The sequence below is a fragment of the Gymnoscopelus microlampas genome (genome assembly GCF_963454915.1).
Source record: "Gymnoscopelus microlampas genome assembly, chromosome: 20".
Classification (NCBI taxonomy): Eukaryota; Metazoa; Chordata; class Actinopteri; order Myctophiformes; family Myctophidae; genus Gymnoscopelus; species Gymnoscopelus microlampas.
This window is the reverse complement of record NC_139957.1, coordinates 1,037,671-1,054,150: the sequence shown is the minus strand read 5'-3', so window position 1 is coordinate 1,054,150 and position 16,480 is coordinate 1,037,671. Positions and strand designations below refer to the sequence as shown.

Below are 16,480 nucleotides of genomic sequence, written 5' to 3'. Positions count from 1 at the left end.
ATTAATGCTATCATATACTGGGAAGTGAGTGGGATGTCAAGAACTTCCACAGAAATCGGAGTTAGAATCTCAAGGGAAACTGTACCAGATTGCATGGTTGAGTCAGCATTATTAGGAAATGTGCCCATAATCAATCGCATGTCTCTGCTTGCTCATACAGTTGCAATAAATAGGTTAACATGAGTTTAATAAGGAAGGTTAAGAGAACAGAATAAGGGCAACCATGGGAAAGGAATAGATCAGTGGTTCTCAATCTTTTTTTTTAGCTCTGGACCACTAGCATATCTCAGTAAATAATAAAAGTAATAGTAATAATTCACCTCAAATTAACAAATTGAATTAAGCCCTTAGCAGTCATTATTTAATGTCAAGCTTTTTCCCCCACACCACGCCCATACCCCCACTCCCAACACAACACAAGTGGTCCCCAGGTTGATTCTCAGTCAGGGTGGTGGTCCCTGGTTCATAATCTTGTTGATCTAAGTCAGGGGTGTCAAACTCATTTTGGGGTCGGGGCCAAATTGGTCAAATGGTGACTTGATGTGGGCCGAAACCAGTTGCGGACGCGCATGCGCACCCACACGCATTCAGTCAGCATCTGTTGTCTCAGACACTGCCACTAACTACGTAGATCACTTTTATTTGTTATGTATTAAGAAGAATGGCTACTTTAATTATTGACATTAAAAACAAACAATGCAATTTGTAAGGAGCCCCAATAAACCATTTTAAGTAGAATAATTCTATTTGAAGTTAAACAATACCTGGTAATATGTGTGGGTGGGTAATGATTACCATGTTTTAAGCCACTTTTTCACTACAGTGCCAGACTTTTTCCAGCAAAATAATTCGATTTATAGAACAACAGTGGTGTAAAGTAACTAATTATATTTACTCAAGTACTGCAATCAAAGTCAAGCGTTCACAGCTGGTGTTAATTATTTTGTACGGCTCTTAACTATCGCTGGTTATCCCACTAACGTTACACCCTCTGACAAGTGGATTCTAGTTTTCAAGATGAGAAGCTGTGTGAGGTGAGGGGGCGGAAGGAGAAATTCAGCCACTCTCTACTCTCTACTCCAGATGGGAGACGCAACTGATATATACTTCTCCATACAGTTTGACAGGGCTGATCTAAGTGATACTCTCTTTAAAAAAAATCTGGGGGGGGGGACCCCAGACAACCGGTTTGAGGGCGGGGTTAGTGACACTGAGCCAGGGGCCTCATACTACGGTTCGCCTAAGGCCTCCAGATCCCTAAGTCCGCCCCTGCGCCCAACACTCCCTGCTGACGGTGCCCCAGCCCGTAGGATTACATGCATGCAATGACAATAGGCTCTATGCACAGCAGCCATATTGGGAATTAATTGGGCACCTGCCTTACTTCCTTTACAGGTGTTACCAATAATACTAATCAAGGCTCTGTTCCATTTAGTGTGGTATAGTGGTTTTCTTATTTTCAAGGACCCCCATAACTCTGAGAGTGTACAAATGGAACCAAATGGACCCTTACGGGTCCATTTGGTTCCATTTGTACACTCTCAGAGTTCCACACCCACCATAAGGGGCCATTTGGAACCAAAATGGAGTATTTCTAGTGAGCCAACATGCACAATATCAGCACCCTGACCAGAATGGAACAGAGCCTTCATTAGTATCATTGGTAACACCTGTGAAGGAAGTAAGAAGAAGAGGCCCAATTTCTTTCCAATATGGCTGCTATGCATAGAGCCTATTATCACCCTCCCCGCCCGGCTTCCCTCCCGCGAACACGGGCCAATTCTGTTCGTATAAATGCTCAACAAAGCGGGATGCACCACGGTGGATTTGAACCCACAACATCCCCGGTGGTGGGCAGGCACTGCTACACCTTTAACTGGAAAAAGAAACACACACATCTTACACCCATTTTGGCTCAACTGCATTGGCCACAACTGAAATTAACTATTTGACTGCCATGGGCGCGTTAACGTGTCGAATTCTGCCAAGGCTTTCCTTGCCAACACGTTTTTGTTTTCAGTGGTTTTCCACTAGATGGCGCTGTTACCTATCCTATGGATGATGCTTTCACTATGATGACAGAACCGGGAATTACGTGGTTTAAAAAAATAAAAGATTGTTTACTTCCTGTTTATTTCCTGCAGTGAAATGGCCATCTCTCTGCTAGATCTCCGTTCCTCCTGCTTTACGGCAAAACAAGCCTCATTGAAACTAATTATTCACAAAAAAAAAAGTATTACAATCGTGCCAAACCTCGTACAAAATGTTGGTCAAAACATTTAAAAGAACAGATGGAAGATATCTGTTAAATTATCTATTGCTTGCTTCTTCTTTTTTTAAATAAGGAATGTCTTTCTGGGGAATTCATTGTAAAAGGGTCACAGGGTTATTGCAGTAGTGTTTGTGGACATAATGCTGCTAAAATTGTTGTGCTTTTCTTCTGAAGAATGTCAAATTGTAAATGTAAATGTTTTATTGCATTGCTGAAACTTATAGAACTAGCTGCAGAGTTGTCAGAGTACCCATTGTACCCACTGCACTGCCGATCCGACCAATATATCTGAGTCATAGTGTTGGGGGCTTTGTCAGAGTACCCATTGTACCCATCTGTCTGTGTCCCTTTTGTGCCCATAAATGGAGATGCCTGTTTCTGTCTGTGTACCTGTGTCCCTTGTATGACCATACTGTATACAGTATAGGTGGCCAGTGACTTTGTCCATTGTCCTTCCACACCTCCTGCATGGAGTGTGTGACCCGAGATGATGTAGGTCTGAATCCAGCACACAACACCAATGGTTTTGAAAATGTGGATTGTGGAAGTAAAATGGTGGATTTGTGGATAGGACATTATAGGAACAAACTTGTTTTATCAACAAAACACATCGCATTCTGTTTGTGTGACATGCATGATGCAAAGGTTTTGAAAGTGAAACTGGCCAAAGTCACTGGCAACCTACTGTATGGAGATATCTGTATCTGCCAGTCCTTGTTCCTTTTATTTATGGAGATCCCTGATGTCACCAGTATATGCCTAGAAGGCCCATATATGGGTATATTGATTGGATTGGCGGACAACTGGATATCGGAACTACTCGACGGCGGGCACCGCACTCCCTCGAGTCCTTACCGCTGCGCGCACCGAGTTTGAAGTCGGTCGGTCCCATATATGCACATGACCATACAGTATATGGGCATAGCGGTCAAATCTGTGGCTCTGGACAACTGGATCTCTGTCAGTCCTTGTCCCTTTTATGCCCATATATGGGTGATAGGTCTGAGCAACTATGTATTTTGTGTCTGAGATTGATATCTGTCTAACCCTTCTATCTTAGTGCCATCTTGGCACTTGGTCTGATCTTGGTCATGTCCATATGATTGTAACTGAAACTGCTGTCAAGCTGTCACCTTTTCACACAGAAACCATGCCTGCCCTGCATGTGTTTTGAACTCCAAAAGGAACACATGCAAGGCCACTACCTGCTTGCTTCATTCTGTTTCTCACTTTGTTGATTCCTAAGTCATCTCTCGGAATGCAATAACAATATTAGATAGTAGGTTTAATCTCGGATGGTTTACAAAACTTTCAGGACTTGGTCACCCTGAACTCTGGGGCTGATTAACTCTTTAACTCACAGAGTAGATATAGTAATAGTGCGCCACTGCTGCCAGCGAAAACTCAGATTTTACTCTACCTTAGAAAAATCATGGAATATTCTCCGTGACCTCCATCCTCACAGAGATTGGCTCATTACACGCACAGGGGGTCTGGTAGTATTTTTTTTTTTTTTAATGAGGCTTGTCCCTGCCGTAAAGCAAGAGGAACGGAGATCTAGCAGAGATATAGCCATTTCCAGATTGATAAATAAACAGGAAGTGAACAAGCTTTTATTTTATTTCTATTGACAAAAAAAAGGGGGCACAGTCAGACATTAAGGCTAAAAAGATAATACAAAAAAGTCCTGGGGACTTGTTTCCATTGTGGTTCTTTGTATTCAATTATCAAAAGAGGATAGAACATTAATACATGGCATCAACACATACAAATGCAAAACTCCCTGGCACAGAACATATTAACCTGGGGGTCCTTGACATACTCATATGAAGTATTGAATATTGAAAAAACTAAATGATTGTGTGAAATGTGTAACAGTTGTAAGTGTCATGGATGCACATGGAAGCTTTAACCTTTGGGTTTCTTCCTCATGCTTATCTGTTAGTGGAGATCGAAGGTGAGAGAGAGCGAGAGAGAGAGAGAGAGAGAGATAGCGTTTATCAGCACAAGTATCTCTCTCTCTCTGTGTGTGTGTGTGTGTGTGTGTGTGTGTGTGTGTGTGTGTGTGTGTGTGTGTGTGTGTGTGTGTGTGTGTGTGTGTGTGTGTGTGTGTGTGTGTGTGTGTGTGTGTGTGTGTGTGTGTTTGCGCGTGTGCGTGTGTGTGTGTAAAGTGTAAGTCTTATCAAGAGGATTATCTGTGTGCAATCTGCACCAACCATAAAGATGTGTGTGTGTGTGTGTGTGTGTGTGTGTGTGTGTGTGTGTGTGTGTGTGTGTGTGTGTGTGTGTGTGTGTGTGTGTGTGTGTGTGTGTGTGTGTGTGTGTGTGTGTGTGTGTGTGTGTCGTCAGTCTTACTGCACCTTTAATAGGTTCAGTCTACTGAAAAAAAACCCCAAAAAAACGCAGAGAGGCTGAGGCATAAGTATCTTAATGTGTTGTGGGCCAAGCAGAGCTGCCACATTCCACACACACTGTCTCCACTCTCCAAGCAACTAAAAAGCAACTCTGAACTGTTCCTGCATGCTGTGTTAAATCCTACGGCCATGGCTGTTATCAAACGTAACACTATACAGTAAGTACCAATACTGCAATGTAGAAATACAAGTAAAAGTCCGGAATTCAAAATATACTTCAGTAAAAAGTACATAAGTATTGATATCAAAAAAAGTACTCTTTATGCAGAAGGTCCCACTTCTCACAATGCGTCGCTTTGTGACGCGTTGTGAGCTATCGGCTATTTTCAAATGGCCAAAGTTTAAATAGGGCTGAAGTGGTTTTATAATAATAATCAAAATCTACAAAGTAACTAGTAACTAAAGTTTTCAAATAATTGTAGTGGAGTAAAAGTACAACATTTGCCTCTGAGATGTAGTGGAGTAGAAGTAAAAGGATTGCAAATTGGAAATAGTCCAGTAAAGTTAAAGTACCTCAAAATGAGTACATGTACTTAGTTACTTTCCACCACTGAGGAGAAGTAGGAATACTACAATGTAGAAATACTCTGTTGCAAGCAAATGTGCTGCCTTCAAAAATGGACTTGAGTAAGTGTAAAAGTACTAATGCAGGGATAAAGCTATGGAAGCATGAATGCCCCCCCCCACACACAGGTTTGTAATTACTATACTTGTGAGGACATAAACATTTTAGGACGTCGATTTTATGAATGCCATTGTTGTACTTTTTTGCCATTTTTAACAGTAAGCCTAAAGCCGAAAACTAGCAGATCTACAAGCACGCGCTGCGACGCGCTGTGTGCTTGTAGATCGGCTATTTCACACACACACACACACACACACACACACACACACACACACACACACACACACACACACACACACACACACACACACACACACGCACGCACACACAGGGTCAGTCCAGTCCATGCTTGTTAACAGACAGTTCTCACACCAAAAAAAACAGTCTTCAGTCTGTAGGCTGGGTTGTTGATTTACCAGCAAATGATGGATGTTTAACAAGAGGTGACCATGAGAATAATACTGGATGCCTTTCATTTACTGCCTTTTACCTCGGCTTTCCCCATAAACCCTGCGTCCTCTGTGTGCGCGCGTGCGTGCGTGCGCGCGTGTGTGTGTCTCCACCTCTCCACAGCAGCAGGCAGAGCTAGGATCAGTTCACGCAGCGCTGAAAGCACGTCACACAGAGCTGAAGGCACGACAGGGACAGGCTCCTCAACACAGCTAGCTCTTTTTCTTTGGTTTATGAGATCTTTTGGGGGCTTTTCTGCCTTTATTTGAATAGTTTGACAGAGAAACAGGGACAGGGTCGGGGAGTGACACACAGCACACGTCCACCAGGCTTGGGAATCGAACCCGGGACTTGCTGTGGTATACGCCTCAACCACTCGGCCATCGGCACCCCAACAGAGCTACCTTTTGGAAACCCTCACAGCAGCTGTAGTTGGTTCAGTTAAAGGGGGTCTCCGCTACTGTAGTGGTTATTCAGTGAACTTCAGAGGGAGGTCTACAGAGGTTCAGTTAAAGGGTCTGGGGGTCTCTCTCTCAACATGGTGGGTGGGATGGAGCACGAAGGCCCGGAGAAGAAGCGCTACCTCATCCGGGGCAAGCACGCGGCGCTGATCTGCGGCGCCGTGGTGCTTTGCTCGCTGGCCGTGGGGCTGGGGGTGGGCCTCACCCGGCCCGAGGCCCCCCAACCCCCGCCGCCCCCGCCGACAGAGGAGCCCCCGAAACCCACCGCCGACCCGCCGCCGCCGGCCGACCGAGGACCCTGCAAGCCCTCCGCCGACTCCGGCGGGGATTGGAGCAATTTCCGGCTGCCGGACTACGTGAAGCCGGTGCACTACGATCTGCACCTGGAGCCGGACCTGGACGCTGACACGTACACGGGCACCGTGCACATCCACCTGGAGCTCCACAAGCCCACCACACACCTGTGGCTGCACATCAGGTAACCGGGACCCCACACACACACACACACACACACACACACACACACACACACACACACACACACACACACACACACCCCAGACCTGAGGAGAAACCACATCATTGTCACCTTGCACCGTAAACACAATTCTTGTTGGCTTTAGTTTAGTTGTAGGGATGCAACTGCCCATTAAAAGACCTGAGGCAATTCTTAAAAATGTTTTCTAAATCCTATCTAAATAAAAAAATAGCAGATCTACAAGCTCATGGCGCGCCACTGGGTGCCGCGCCATGAGATTGTATATCTGCTCATGCATTTTTAAATAGCCAAAGAAATCTAAAGTGACACAGATGCGTTCCAGGTCTTAATGGGTTATCTCCTCAGACATTATATTGATTCATTTTTCTAAGGTGAGAATAATTGATTGTCTGACGAATCACTTAATCAGAATCACATCGCAACGCTTTGTTATTTTTGCAATATAATTTTAAAAATAAGTTTAAATAACTTTTTAAAATCTTTACTATTGAGCTAATAGAGCCTGCCTGCTTGCTCAGGGGATAAATTGAATCTTGACCATCAGGTCGAAATTTGTGTCCGATCCTGTGTCTAGGTGAGACATGACCTTTGATCTAAATGTCTCAATAGAAGAGCAGGGAGACAAAATACAACCACCACAACTATAAGTTATATTGGATTAACATACTCTACCATACAAATTGTATAAGTTATATTGTATGAACATACTCTACCATACAGATTGTATAACTTATATTGTATAAACATACTCTACCATACAGATTGGACACAATTACATTTTATTCATTCAAAAAAAGTTACATAGTGCCGCTTTAAGCCTTCATTTTTACACAAATGATTGTATCCTTACATTTTTTAATACAGGACTTTTACTTATAACCTGAGTATTTCTACATTGTGGTATGCTACTTTTACTCAAGTGAAAACTCAAACTGAGTACTTCTTCTGCCACTGTAACTGTGCATGGCGGAGAAGATTAATGTCTTAAAAGATTAAGAAACGTCCACGCTGCTCTTTAAATCCAAACAAGATTATGGATTCATTCTTGTGAATATGCAAACCTTGGGCTTGTGCTTGTTGTCAATGGTGGACAGTAACAAAGTACATTGTCTGTATATTTTTTTAGTGTCTGTACTTTACTTGCATATGTTTTGTGGATACTTTTGACTTTCACTCCACATTTCAAAGACAAATAATATTGTACTTTTGCCTACCCTACATTTTTGGAGGAAAAAAGTACACTATGAATTAACCATTTAAGCCCTATTTCAGATTAAAATGGCCGATCGCGATGCGTTGTGTGCTTGTAGATCAGATTTTTTTATTTATTTTTGTGTCGCGCTGTAATATGAAGAAGTAGGGCGCTAATTTACGAAAAAACATAAAAAGTTGATTACAAGGTTTCCGACAGCAACGTTTGTGCTTGCAGTGGTGTAAAGTAACTAAGTACATTTACTCAAATACTGTACTTAAGTCAAATTTTTAGGTATTTTTTTATTTTACTTGAGTATTTACAATTTTCTGTACTTAGGCAAATATTGTACTTTTACTCCACGACAATTCTTTGAAAACTTTAGTTACTAGTTACTGTGTAGATATAAATGATTACATTATAAAACATACATTAACCACTTTAGCCCTATTTTATACATAGGCTATTTGAAAATAGCAGCTCTACAAGCTCACAACGCGTCGCATCGCGACGCGTTGTGAGCTTGTAGATCTGCTATTTTCAAACATTTTAGTACTTTTACTTTTGGTACTTTAAGTACATGTTGATATACCAATACTGTTTTTTAACTTTTACTCAAGTACATTTTGAATTCCGGACTTTTACTTGTAACAGAGTATTTCTACAATGCAGTATTGATACTTTTACTTAAGTAAGAAATGCGTGTAGGCTGCTTTTTTGTAAGATTACATGGTTTCCGACGGCAAACGTTTGTGCGTTGTGTGTCCAGGGAGACCTTCGTGTCGTCGGTACCTGGGCTGCGACTTCAGAGCGTCGGTGACACGGAGCAGAGCGCCGAGGTGGCGGTGAAGGGATGCTTCGAGTACCAACCGCAGCAGTACGTGGTGGTGGAGGCCGCGGACCCCCTGACCCCCACCGCCGAGGGGCAGCTCTACGTCCTCACGCTCACCTTCCAGGGCTGGCTCAACGGCTCACTGGTGGGCTTTTACAGGGTCACCTACACCGAGGACGGACAGCCCAAGTAAGACCTATGTGGAAACACGGTCGTGCGTGTGTGTTTGTGTGTGTGTGAGTGTGTGTGTGTGTGTGTGTGTGTGTGTGTGTGTGTGTGTGTGTGTGTGTGTGTGTGTGTGTGTGTGTGTGTGTGTGTGTGTGCGTGTGTGTGTGTGTTCTCTCTCAATAGGCTCTATGCACAGCAGCCATATTATCACTTCCTTCACAGGTGTTACCAATGACACTAATGAAGGCTCTGTTCCATTTAGTGTAGCACAGTGGTTTCCACGACCCCCATAACTCTGAGAGTGTACCTTACGGGTCCATTTGGTTCCATTTGTACACTCTCAGAGTTACACACCTGTAAGGGGCCATTTGGAAGCCCATGAGGGTCCCTGGACCCCAACTGTAGACCCACTGGTGTAACAGAGTGTTTCCAGTGAGCCAACATGCACAATATCAGCAACCCTGACTCTGTTTGACCAGAATGGAACAGGGCCTTCATTAGTATCATTGGTAACACCTGTGAATGTGTTAATAATATGGCTGCTGTGAATAGAGCCTATTCTGTGCCACGTTGTGACGCTCGTTGTGAGCTTGTGCATTGACTAATTTCGGCAAATACATTTGGTATAGAGGGGGAAAAAGGAGGGGGCCAAGTAAGTAGCCTACAGTAGATATGTAGCGTTGTGAGCTTGTAGATCTGCTATTTACGGTGTGCAACAACAGCGTGTCACTAAGTACAGTATAACTCAGGCGTAACATGCTTGAGTCAGCAGTGAGCACAGTGACAGTGTTAATTACTGGTTCAGAGAGTTGGGACTGTCATAGTAAGCTGTACATTAGTGTTGTTTGTGATGTCACCTTGGCTAACATCAGTGGTGTAAAGTAACTATGTACATTTATTGAAGTACTGTACTTAAGGAAAGTTTTGACATATTTTTTACTTTACTTGAGTATTTCCAGTTTTCAGTACTTTTACTTCTACTCCACTACATCTCAGAGGCAAATATTGTACTTTTACTCCACTACAATTATTTGAAAACTTTAGTTACTAGTTACTTTTCAGATATAAATTATGATATTATGAAACATACATTAACCACTTCAGCCCTATTTTATACATAGGCTATTTGAAAATAGCAGATCTACAAGCTCACAGCGCGTCGCATCGCGACGCGTTGTGAACTTGTAGATCTGCTATTTTCAAATACTTTAGTACTTTTACTTTTGATGCCAATACTTTTGTTCTTTTACTCAAGTAAAATTTGAATTCTGGACTTTTACTTGTAACAGAGTATGTTATGTATGGCAGTATTGGTACTTTTACTTAAGTAAAGAATTTGAGTACTTTTTCCACCACTGGCTAACATGCCATTACAAAACCATGACCCACATAAAAAAAACACATGACACAGCACAATCTGGGCCCCATGTACGAGCTGCACCACAGGCTAAAATAACTAGTCATTGTCAGTGGTGTAAAGTAACTAAGTACATTTAAGTACTATACTTAAGTACATGTATGTTGAGGTATTTTTTACTTTACTGGAGTATTTAAATTTTTCAATACTCTACTCCACTACATCTCAGAGGCAAATATTATACTTTTATTACAATTATTTGAAAACTTTAGTTAACACAAACATTAACCACTTTATCCCTACTTAGACCATTTGAAAATAGCAGACCTACAAGCTCACGTGAAGCATTGTGAGCAAAGGTTTTTATTTTTGTTTAATTTATTTATCTATTTGTATTTTTCAAGGAAATTCTTAAATTTGTCATTCTATTCATGACAATCTCTAAATTATGATTTATTCATGAAAGATATTTGCAATTATTTGTATGTATTTATTTTTATGTATGAAACAAAACAGCAACACAAAAAAACAGTTTGCAATTAATTAATAACGAGTCATTTGTGAAACACATGTCTATAATGCATTATAATCTACTTACATTGTATAATTACAGTTACTATATAAGCATGCATCAATACTCATAATGGAATCACAACACACATCCTTTAATAATAAGGCCATAGTATCATAATTGCTGGTCACTCATAGTGTATTATAATTCTCATGTTTAGCAAGTGTGCTTACACCTTCAGAAATGTACTTCAAGCACCCTATAGTGACTTATAATCACTATAATGCATTATAACATTGCGTATAATACACACATTATTTCTATTATCTTATTACAACTGTGATAATTGTATACTCCTTGCAAAAGAAAAAAAGACAAACAATGTCTGTGTAAATATATTTATAATGCATTATAGACATATGATGCATAGGACGTATTTACAAATGTTTATATCAGGGGTGTCAAGGTGATTTTGGGGTGACTTGATGAGGGCGACCAGCTGCAGGCGGTTGGACCAGTTGCAGACGCGCGTGTTCACTTACACAGCTGTAACTTGGCTTTATTTTTCAGCCTGTGGGCTCTGCTATAACTACCGTAGCCTACAAATTGTGTATTCTTAAGAAGATTAGCTACTTTAATTACTGACTTTCATAATTGGTATTACAGTTGTGGGCTACAAGACATTTGGTATAAGATATTTGTTATGAGAGGTGAAAGAAACATGCTATTTTTGTTTAAGAAGCAAAAATAGCTTCTTTAAAAGCATTTGAAATTGAATAATAACATTTCTAATAATGCTATAACTACAAATGTGTAAATGGTCAAACTCATTTTTCAACTCAGTCTTTTTTATTGAAGCGATGAACAATCACTTTAGGTGTTTGTGACTTTCTACTAAACACTGGGGCCTGGGAAAATACATTCTCATGATGACACAGAATAACAAATGTGATTTGTTTGGCTTATGTGTAAGACGTATTTATGATAGTGTAAATGATAGCTAGTGTTATGCAACTGCTGGAAGAGATGAGGACACTGGCAGAGATGAGATGGATGAGTCACACACCGTTTGAGAGGAATGAATGGTGAAGAAATGAGAAGATACAGCAGTGCTGGATGCCAAGAAATACACTACATCTGTCTCTCTGCCTCTCTCTCTCTCTCTCTCTCTCTCTCTCTCTCTCTCTCTCTCTCTCTCTCTCTCTCTCTCTCTCTCTCTCTCTCTCTCTCTCTCTCTCTCTCTCTCTCTCTCTCCCTCTCCCTCTTCCTCTCTCTCTCTCTCTCTCTCTGTGTGTGTTAGTAGTACAAAAGGTGTGACACAAACATCAGGAGTTGTAAACCTTCGTTGATTGCATACATGTTGTTGTAATACAATATGTAATGTTTGTAACTATCATGTAGTGCAGGCAGTTTAGGCCACAGGGTCTCAAAGTGGGGTCCAGGGACCCTCAAGGGGTCCTTGAGGTTTGGTGTAGAAAGAGCAGATCAAGTGCAGAGCCAACGCTCAAGTTTACAAAGCATTGATAGTTTAAGTGGTTAAATGTCTGAAAACACACATTTATGTTTGTTTCATCTTTCCCTCAGCTAAGGGGTCCCATGGCCTGGAAAACGTTGAAGACCCCTGTCTTACTGTTGTAAAGTGTTGAGTTTAGACAGCTACAGGGCTGCAGGGAAATCTATTACGATCGTCTGTGTTTTTTTTTTTTCAGAAAAATCGCTGCTACGGACCACGAGCCCACAGACGCTCGCAAGTCCTTCCCCTGCTTCGATGAGCCCAACAAGAAAGCTACGTGGAAGATCTCCATCACACATGACAAGACATATGAAGCTCTGTCCAACATGCCTGTGGAGGTACTGAGTACACACAATGAATTGGGCCCCTTCCTTACTTCCTTCACAGGTGTTACCAATAATACTAATCTCTAGGCTCTGTTCCATTTAGTTTAGCACAGTGGTGGTTATTTTCAAGGACCCCCATAACTCTGAGAGTGTACAAATGGAACCAAATGGACCCTTAGGTCCATTTGGTTCCATTTGTACACTCTCAGAGTTACACACCCACCATAAGGGGCCATTTGGGAACGAAAATGGAGTGTTTCTAGTGAGCCAACATGCACAATACCAGCACCCTGACCAGAATGGAACAGAGCCTTCATTAGTATCATTGGTAACACCTGTGAAGGTACTTCATTTTGGAAACACATATCTTGTTTGGGGGTTCCCTGCCCGCTGCTCCATTTTCAGATGTTGTTCTGCGGCCAAATAAATAATAGAGCCTGCCTCTTTGGTCAGGGGATAAATTGAATCTTGACCATCAGGTCCAAATTCGTGTCAGATCCTATGTCTAGGTGAGACATGATCCTTGACACCATCTGAATGTCTCAGTAAAGGAGCAGGGAGACAAAATCCAACCACCCCAATTGTATTATATTGTATTCATTTATACTTATACAGATTGTATAAGTTATATTGTATTAACATACCCTACCATACAGATTGTATAAGTTACATTGTATTTAACATACTCTACCATACAGATTGGACAAAATTACATTTTATTCACTAAAAAAGTTACATAGCGAGGCTTTAATTTGGGGTTCCTTGGTATATCGACCATTAATTGACGCATCATGTGTTTTTCCCTCCACGTCCTCCAGGGAATAGAAACAAATCTGCCCGGCAACAAGGTGAAAACCTCCTTCCTAAGGTCTGTCCCAATGAGCACATACCTGGTGTGTTTCGCCGTGCATGGCTTTGCATATGTGGAGAGAAACTCCTCCAGAGGAATTCCTGTGAGTGACACGCACGCACGCACGCACGCACGCACGCACGCACGCACGCACGCACGCACGCACGCACGCACGCACGCACGCACGCACGCACACACACACACACACACACACACGCACACACGCACACACCCCCCCCACGCGCACACACACACACACACACACACACACACACACACACACACACACACACACACACACACACACGCACACACGCACACACGCACACCCCCCCCCCCCACACACACACACACACACACACACACACACACACACACACACACACACACACACCTCTTGTTTTCTCTCATTGTTTCAGTTAGTTATCGTTTTTGTGTAAAGCCTCGTTTTTTTTATTGTTTTCTTGTTTTTTGTAAACTCAAATGTTTTGTGACTTCTTGTTATTTGCTTAGTTTTAGTTAACTATGCTAACTTCTTGTGTTGTCTCCTTGTTTGCTCGCAGCTGCGGATATACGCACAGCCCAGCCAGATCAGTACAGCAGAGTACGCAGCAAACACCACCAAGATTATCTTTGACTACTTTGAGGAATACTTCAACATGGACTACTCCATCACTAAACTAGGTAACAGTACATTTACTAACATTTGCTGTCAGGCGGAAACCTAACACATCCAAAAGCCATACTTTTCAAGAAATGGAAAACAAGAATGTGTGTCCAGTGTAGTTATATTATTTAGTCAAAACTCTTGATAACACAATTAAAGCTGCAACTTTCCTCTTCTACCCTGGATTTGAACCCGGTTTCCTGCGCAAGTGCTGAAATGTTTTCCATTGAGCTAATAGAGCCTGCCTGCTTGCTATGGGGAGACATTTAATATTGACCAGGTTAAAATTGGTGTCAAATCCTGTGTCTAGGTTAGACATGACCTTTGACACACACAGATTGTATAAGTTATATTGTATTAACATACTCTACCATACAGATTGGACAACATTACGTTTTATTCATAAAAAAATTAGTTACGTAGTGCTGCCTTAACCCATTAAGACCTGAGGCCGATTCTACAAAATGTCTTAAAATCCTAACTGTCTTTTGAAAAAACTTGTGTTACTATATCAGTGGTTCTCAAACTTTTTCATGTCAAGAAGCAAAGATTTGAGTTAAAAATGTTCGCTTTAAAAATATATATATTCAAAGATTTGCACACATTTTCACGAATTTTCAAAATAGCACTCGGCGAGCTTGTAGATCTGCTATTTTTGAATAGCCCAAAGTGTAAAATAATGCTTTTTAGCTCAAATCAAAAAATGACACAGTTCCAGGTCTTAATGGGTTAATCACTTTAAAACAAATAAAAAGCAAACATAGCAGATCTACAAGCTCACAATGTGTCATGCTACGACACGTTGTGAGCTTGTAGATCTGCTGTTTTTGTTACTCCTGTACTATAGTATTCTGTACTACACTATAGTATGATGGGCATAAAAACAAACCAAAAAAACAAACACATAAAACGTTGAAATATGGAGCTACGAGGTTTCAAGTAAAGAGTAAAGAGTTTAAATATTAACAGCATGAACCCTAGCATCCCTACTCTGGGTGTCATAATAGGTGAACATTCTGCAAACGTAGCAGATTTACAAGCTCACAGCACGACATGTTGCGTCAAGTCGTGAGCTTGTAGATCTACTATTTTCGGCAAAGAGATCTGGTGTACAGGGAAAAGGGGGGGGGGACCCTAACCTCGGGCTATTCATAATATAAGTAGGCCTGTATAGGGTTTGAGTGGTTTGATATATATATATTCGTTGCTGTCCGGCAGGAACCAGCTAACTCAATTTTTCCGCTTTTGCATGTTTTTTCCATAAATCAGGGCCATTGAACACCCTTTACGTCTGTGTGTTGGTAAAAAAAAAAATATTGATCCAATGAAAAGTATTAGAAAGTGCTTCTGACAAAAGCAGCTAACTCCATTGGATCCTCAAACTTTCTGCTAAACCAGCTAACTCCAGCAAAGGGGGTGGAGTTAGCTGGTTTTGCTGACTCCAGGCTCCACCCCCTTTTGACCTCCAACCTCATTGTGAGCGTGGAGGTCCATTCAGCTGTTCTTATCAATGATGAACAAAACCTCCTAACTCCACTTTTGTTTTGTGTTTTTCATTTCCTGAAAAATTAACATTTTGGAGTTAGCTGGTTCCTGCCGGACAGCAGAGATATATCAAACAGTGCAGTGATAGTAATCATTGCGTGCGTGCGTGCATCCGTCCGTGTGCAATGCAATGACCCCCATGTATTTGCAAATATAATAGCCGAGAGGTTTTCTTTTTGGAAGTCGGCTGCGCTTTTGATTCAAGTTTAGAGGAAGCTTTCCTGACTAAATAAGTAAACATTAGTACAAGTCATTTAAACATCTAGGCTATAAGTGTCAGCTCATTGTGTGTATATTTGTCAGCTTGGGTCATGTCCACAGTGGATAATGGGGTTGTAAGGCAAAGCAGCTTGCAAAATAGTGTTGCATCTCTTGCATTATAGGCAGTCAATCTATTTGGAGGAGAAGGTGCTTCCTGTCCGCATTTTCTTTTCCCGGTATTGGTAATATGGCAGACTGAAGTGTATGACCTATGACCCACAGTATGTTGACTGTGAATATGCGTTGTTGTTGTGTACATTCTGTACATTAACTTGTTTGGATCCATGCACTGAGACACATGCTATTTAGAGTATGTTGGACATCAGAAGCAACAGAAAAAATATTTGGACAGACAGACTTAGATAAAGAAATTAAAATGTGTTACAGGTGGTAAAGGTAGGGCTGATTTTAATTACTTAATGTGCTGCTGGAATTAACCTATAATAATACATCATCCTTTACTGCATCGTGTCATGTATGTTTTCTATTAATAATATGTATACATTTTTTAAATCAAGTAATTGTAGTTGAGTTAAC

General features: G+C 41.4%; 1 protein-coding gene across 1 annotated transcript in view; it reads left to right on the top strand.

Annotated features, from left to right (window-relative positions):
• Positions 1-5,949: 5,949 nt before the first annotated feature.
• enpep (glutamyl aminopeptidase) overlaps positions 5,950-16,480 on the top strand; it is a 49,455-nt gene continuing 38,924 nt past the window's right edge. Inside the window, exons 1-5 of the mRNA XM_084044179.1 lie at positions 5,950-6,700; positions 8,683-8,934; positions 12,491-12,632; positions 13,439-13,573; positions 14,034-14,154. Coding sequence (XP_083900305.1) covers positions 6,300-6,700; positions 8,683-8,934; positions 12,491-12,632; positions 13,439-13,573; positions 14,034-14,154 — 1,051 coding nt within the window. The 5' untranslated portion in view covers positions 5,950-6,299. The remainder of the gene's footprint in view (positions 6,701-8,682; positions 8,935-12,490; positions 12,633-13,438; positions 13,574-14,033; positions 14,155-16,480) is intronic.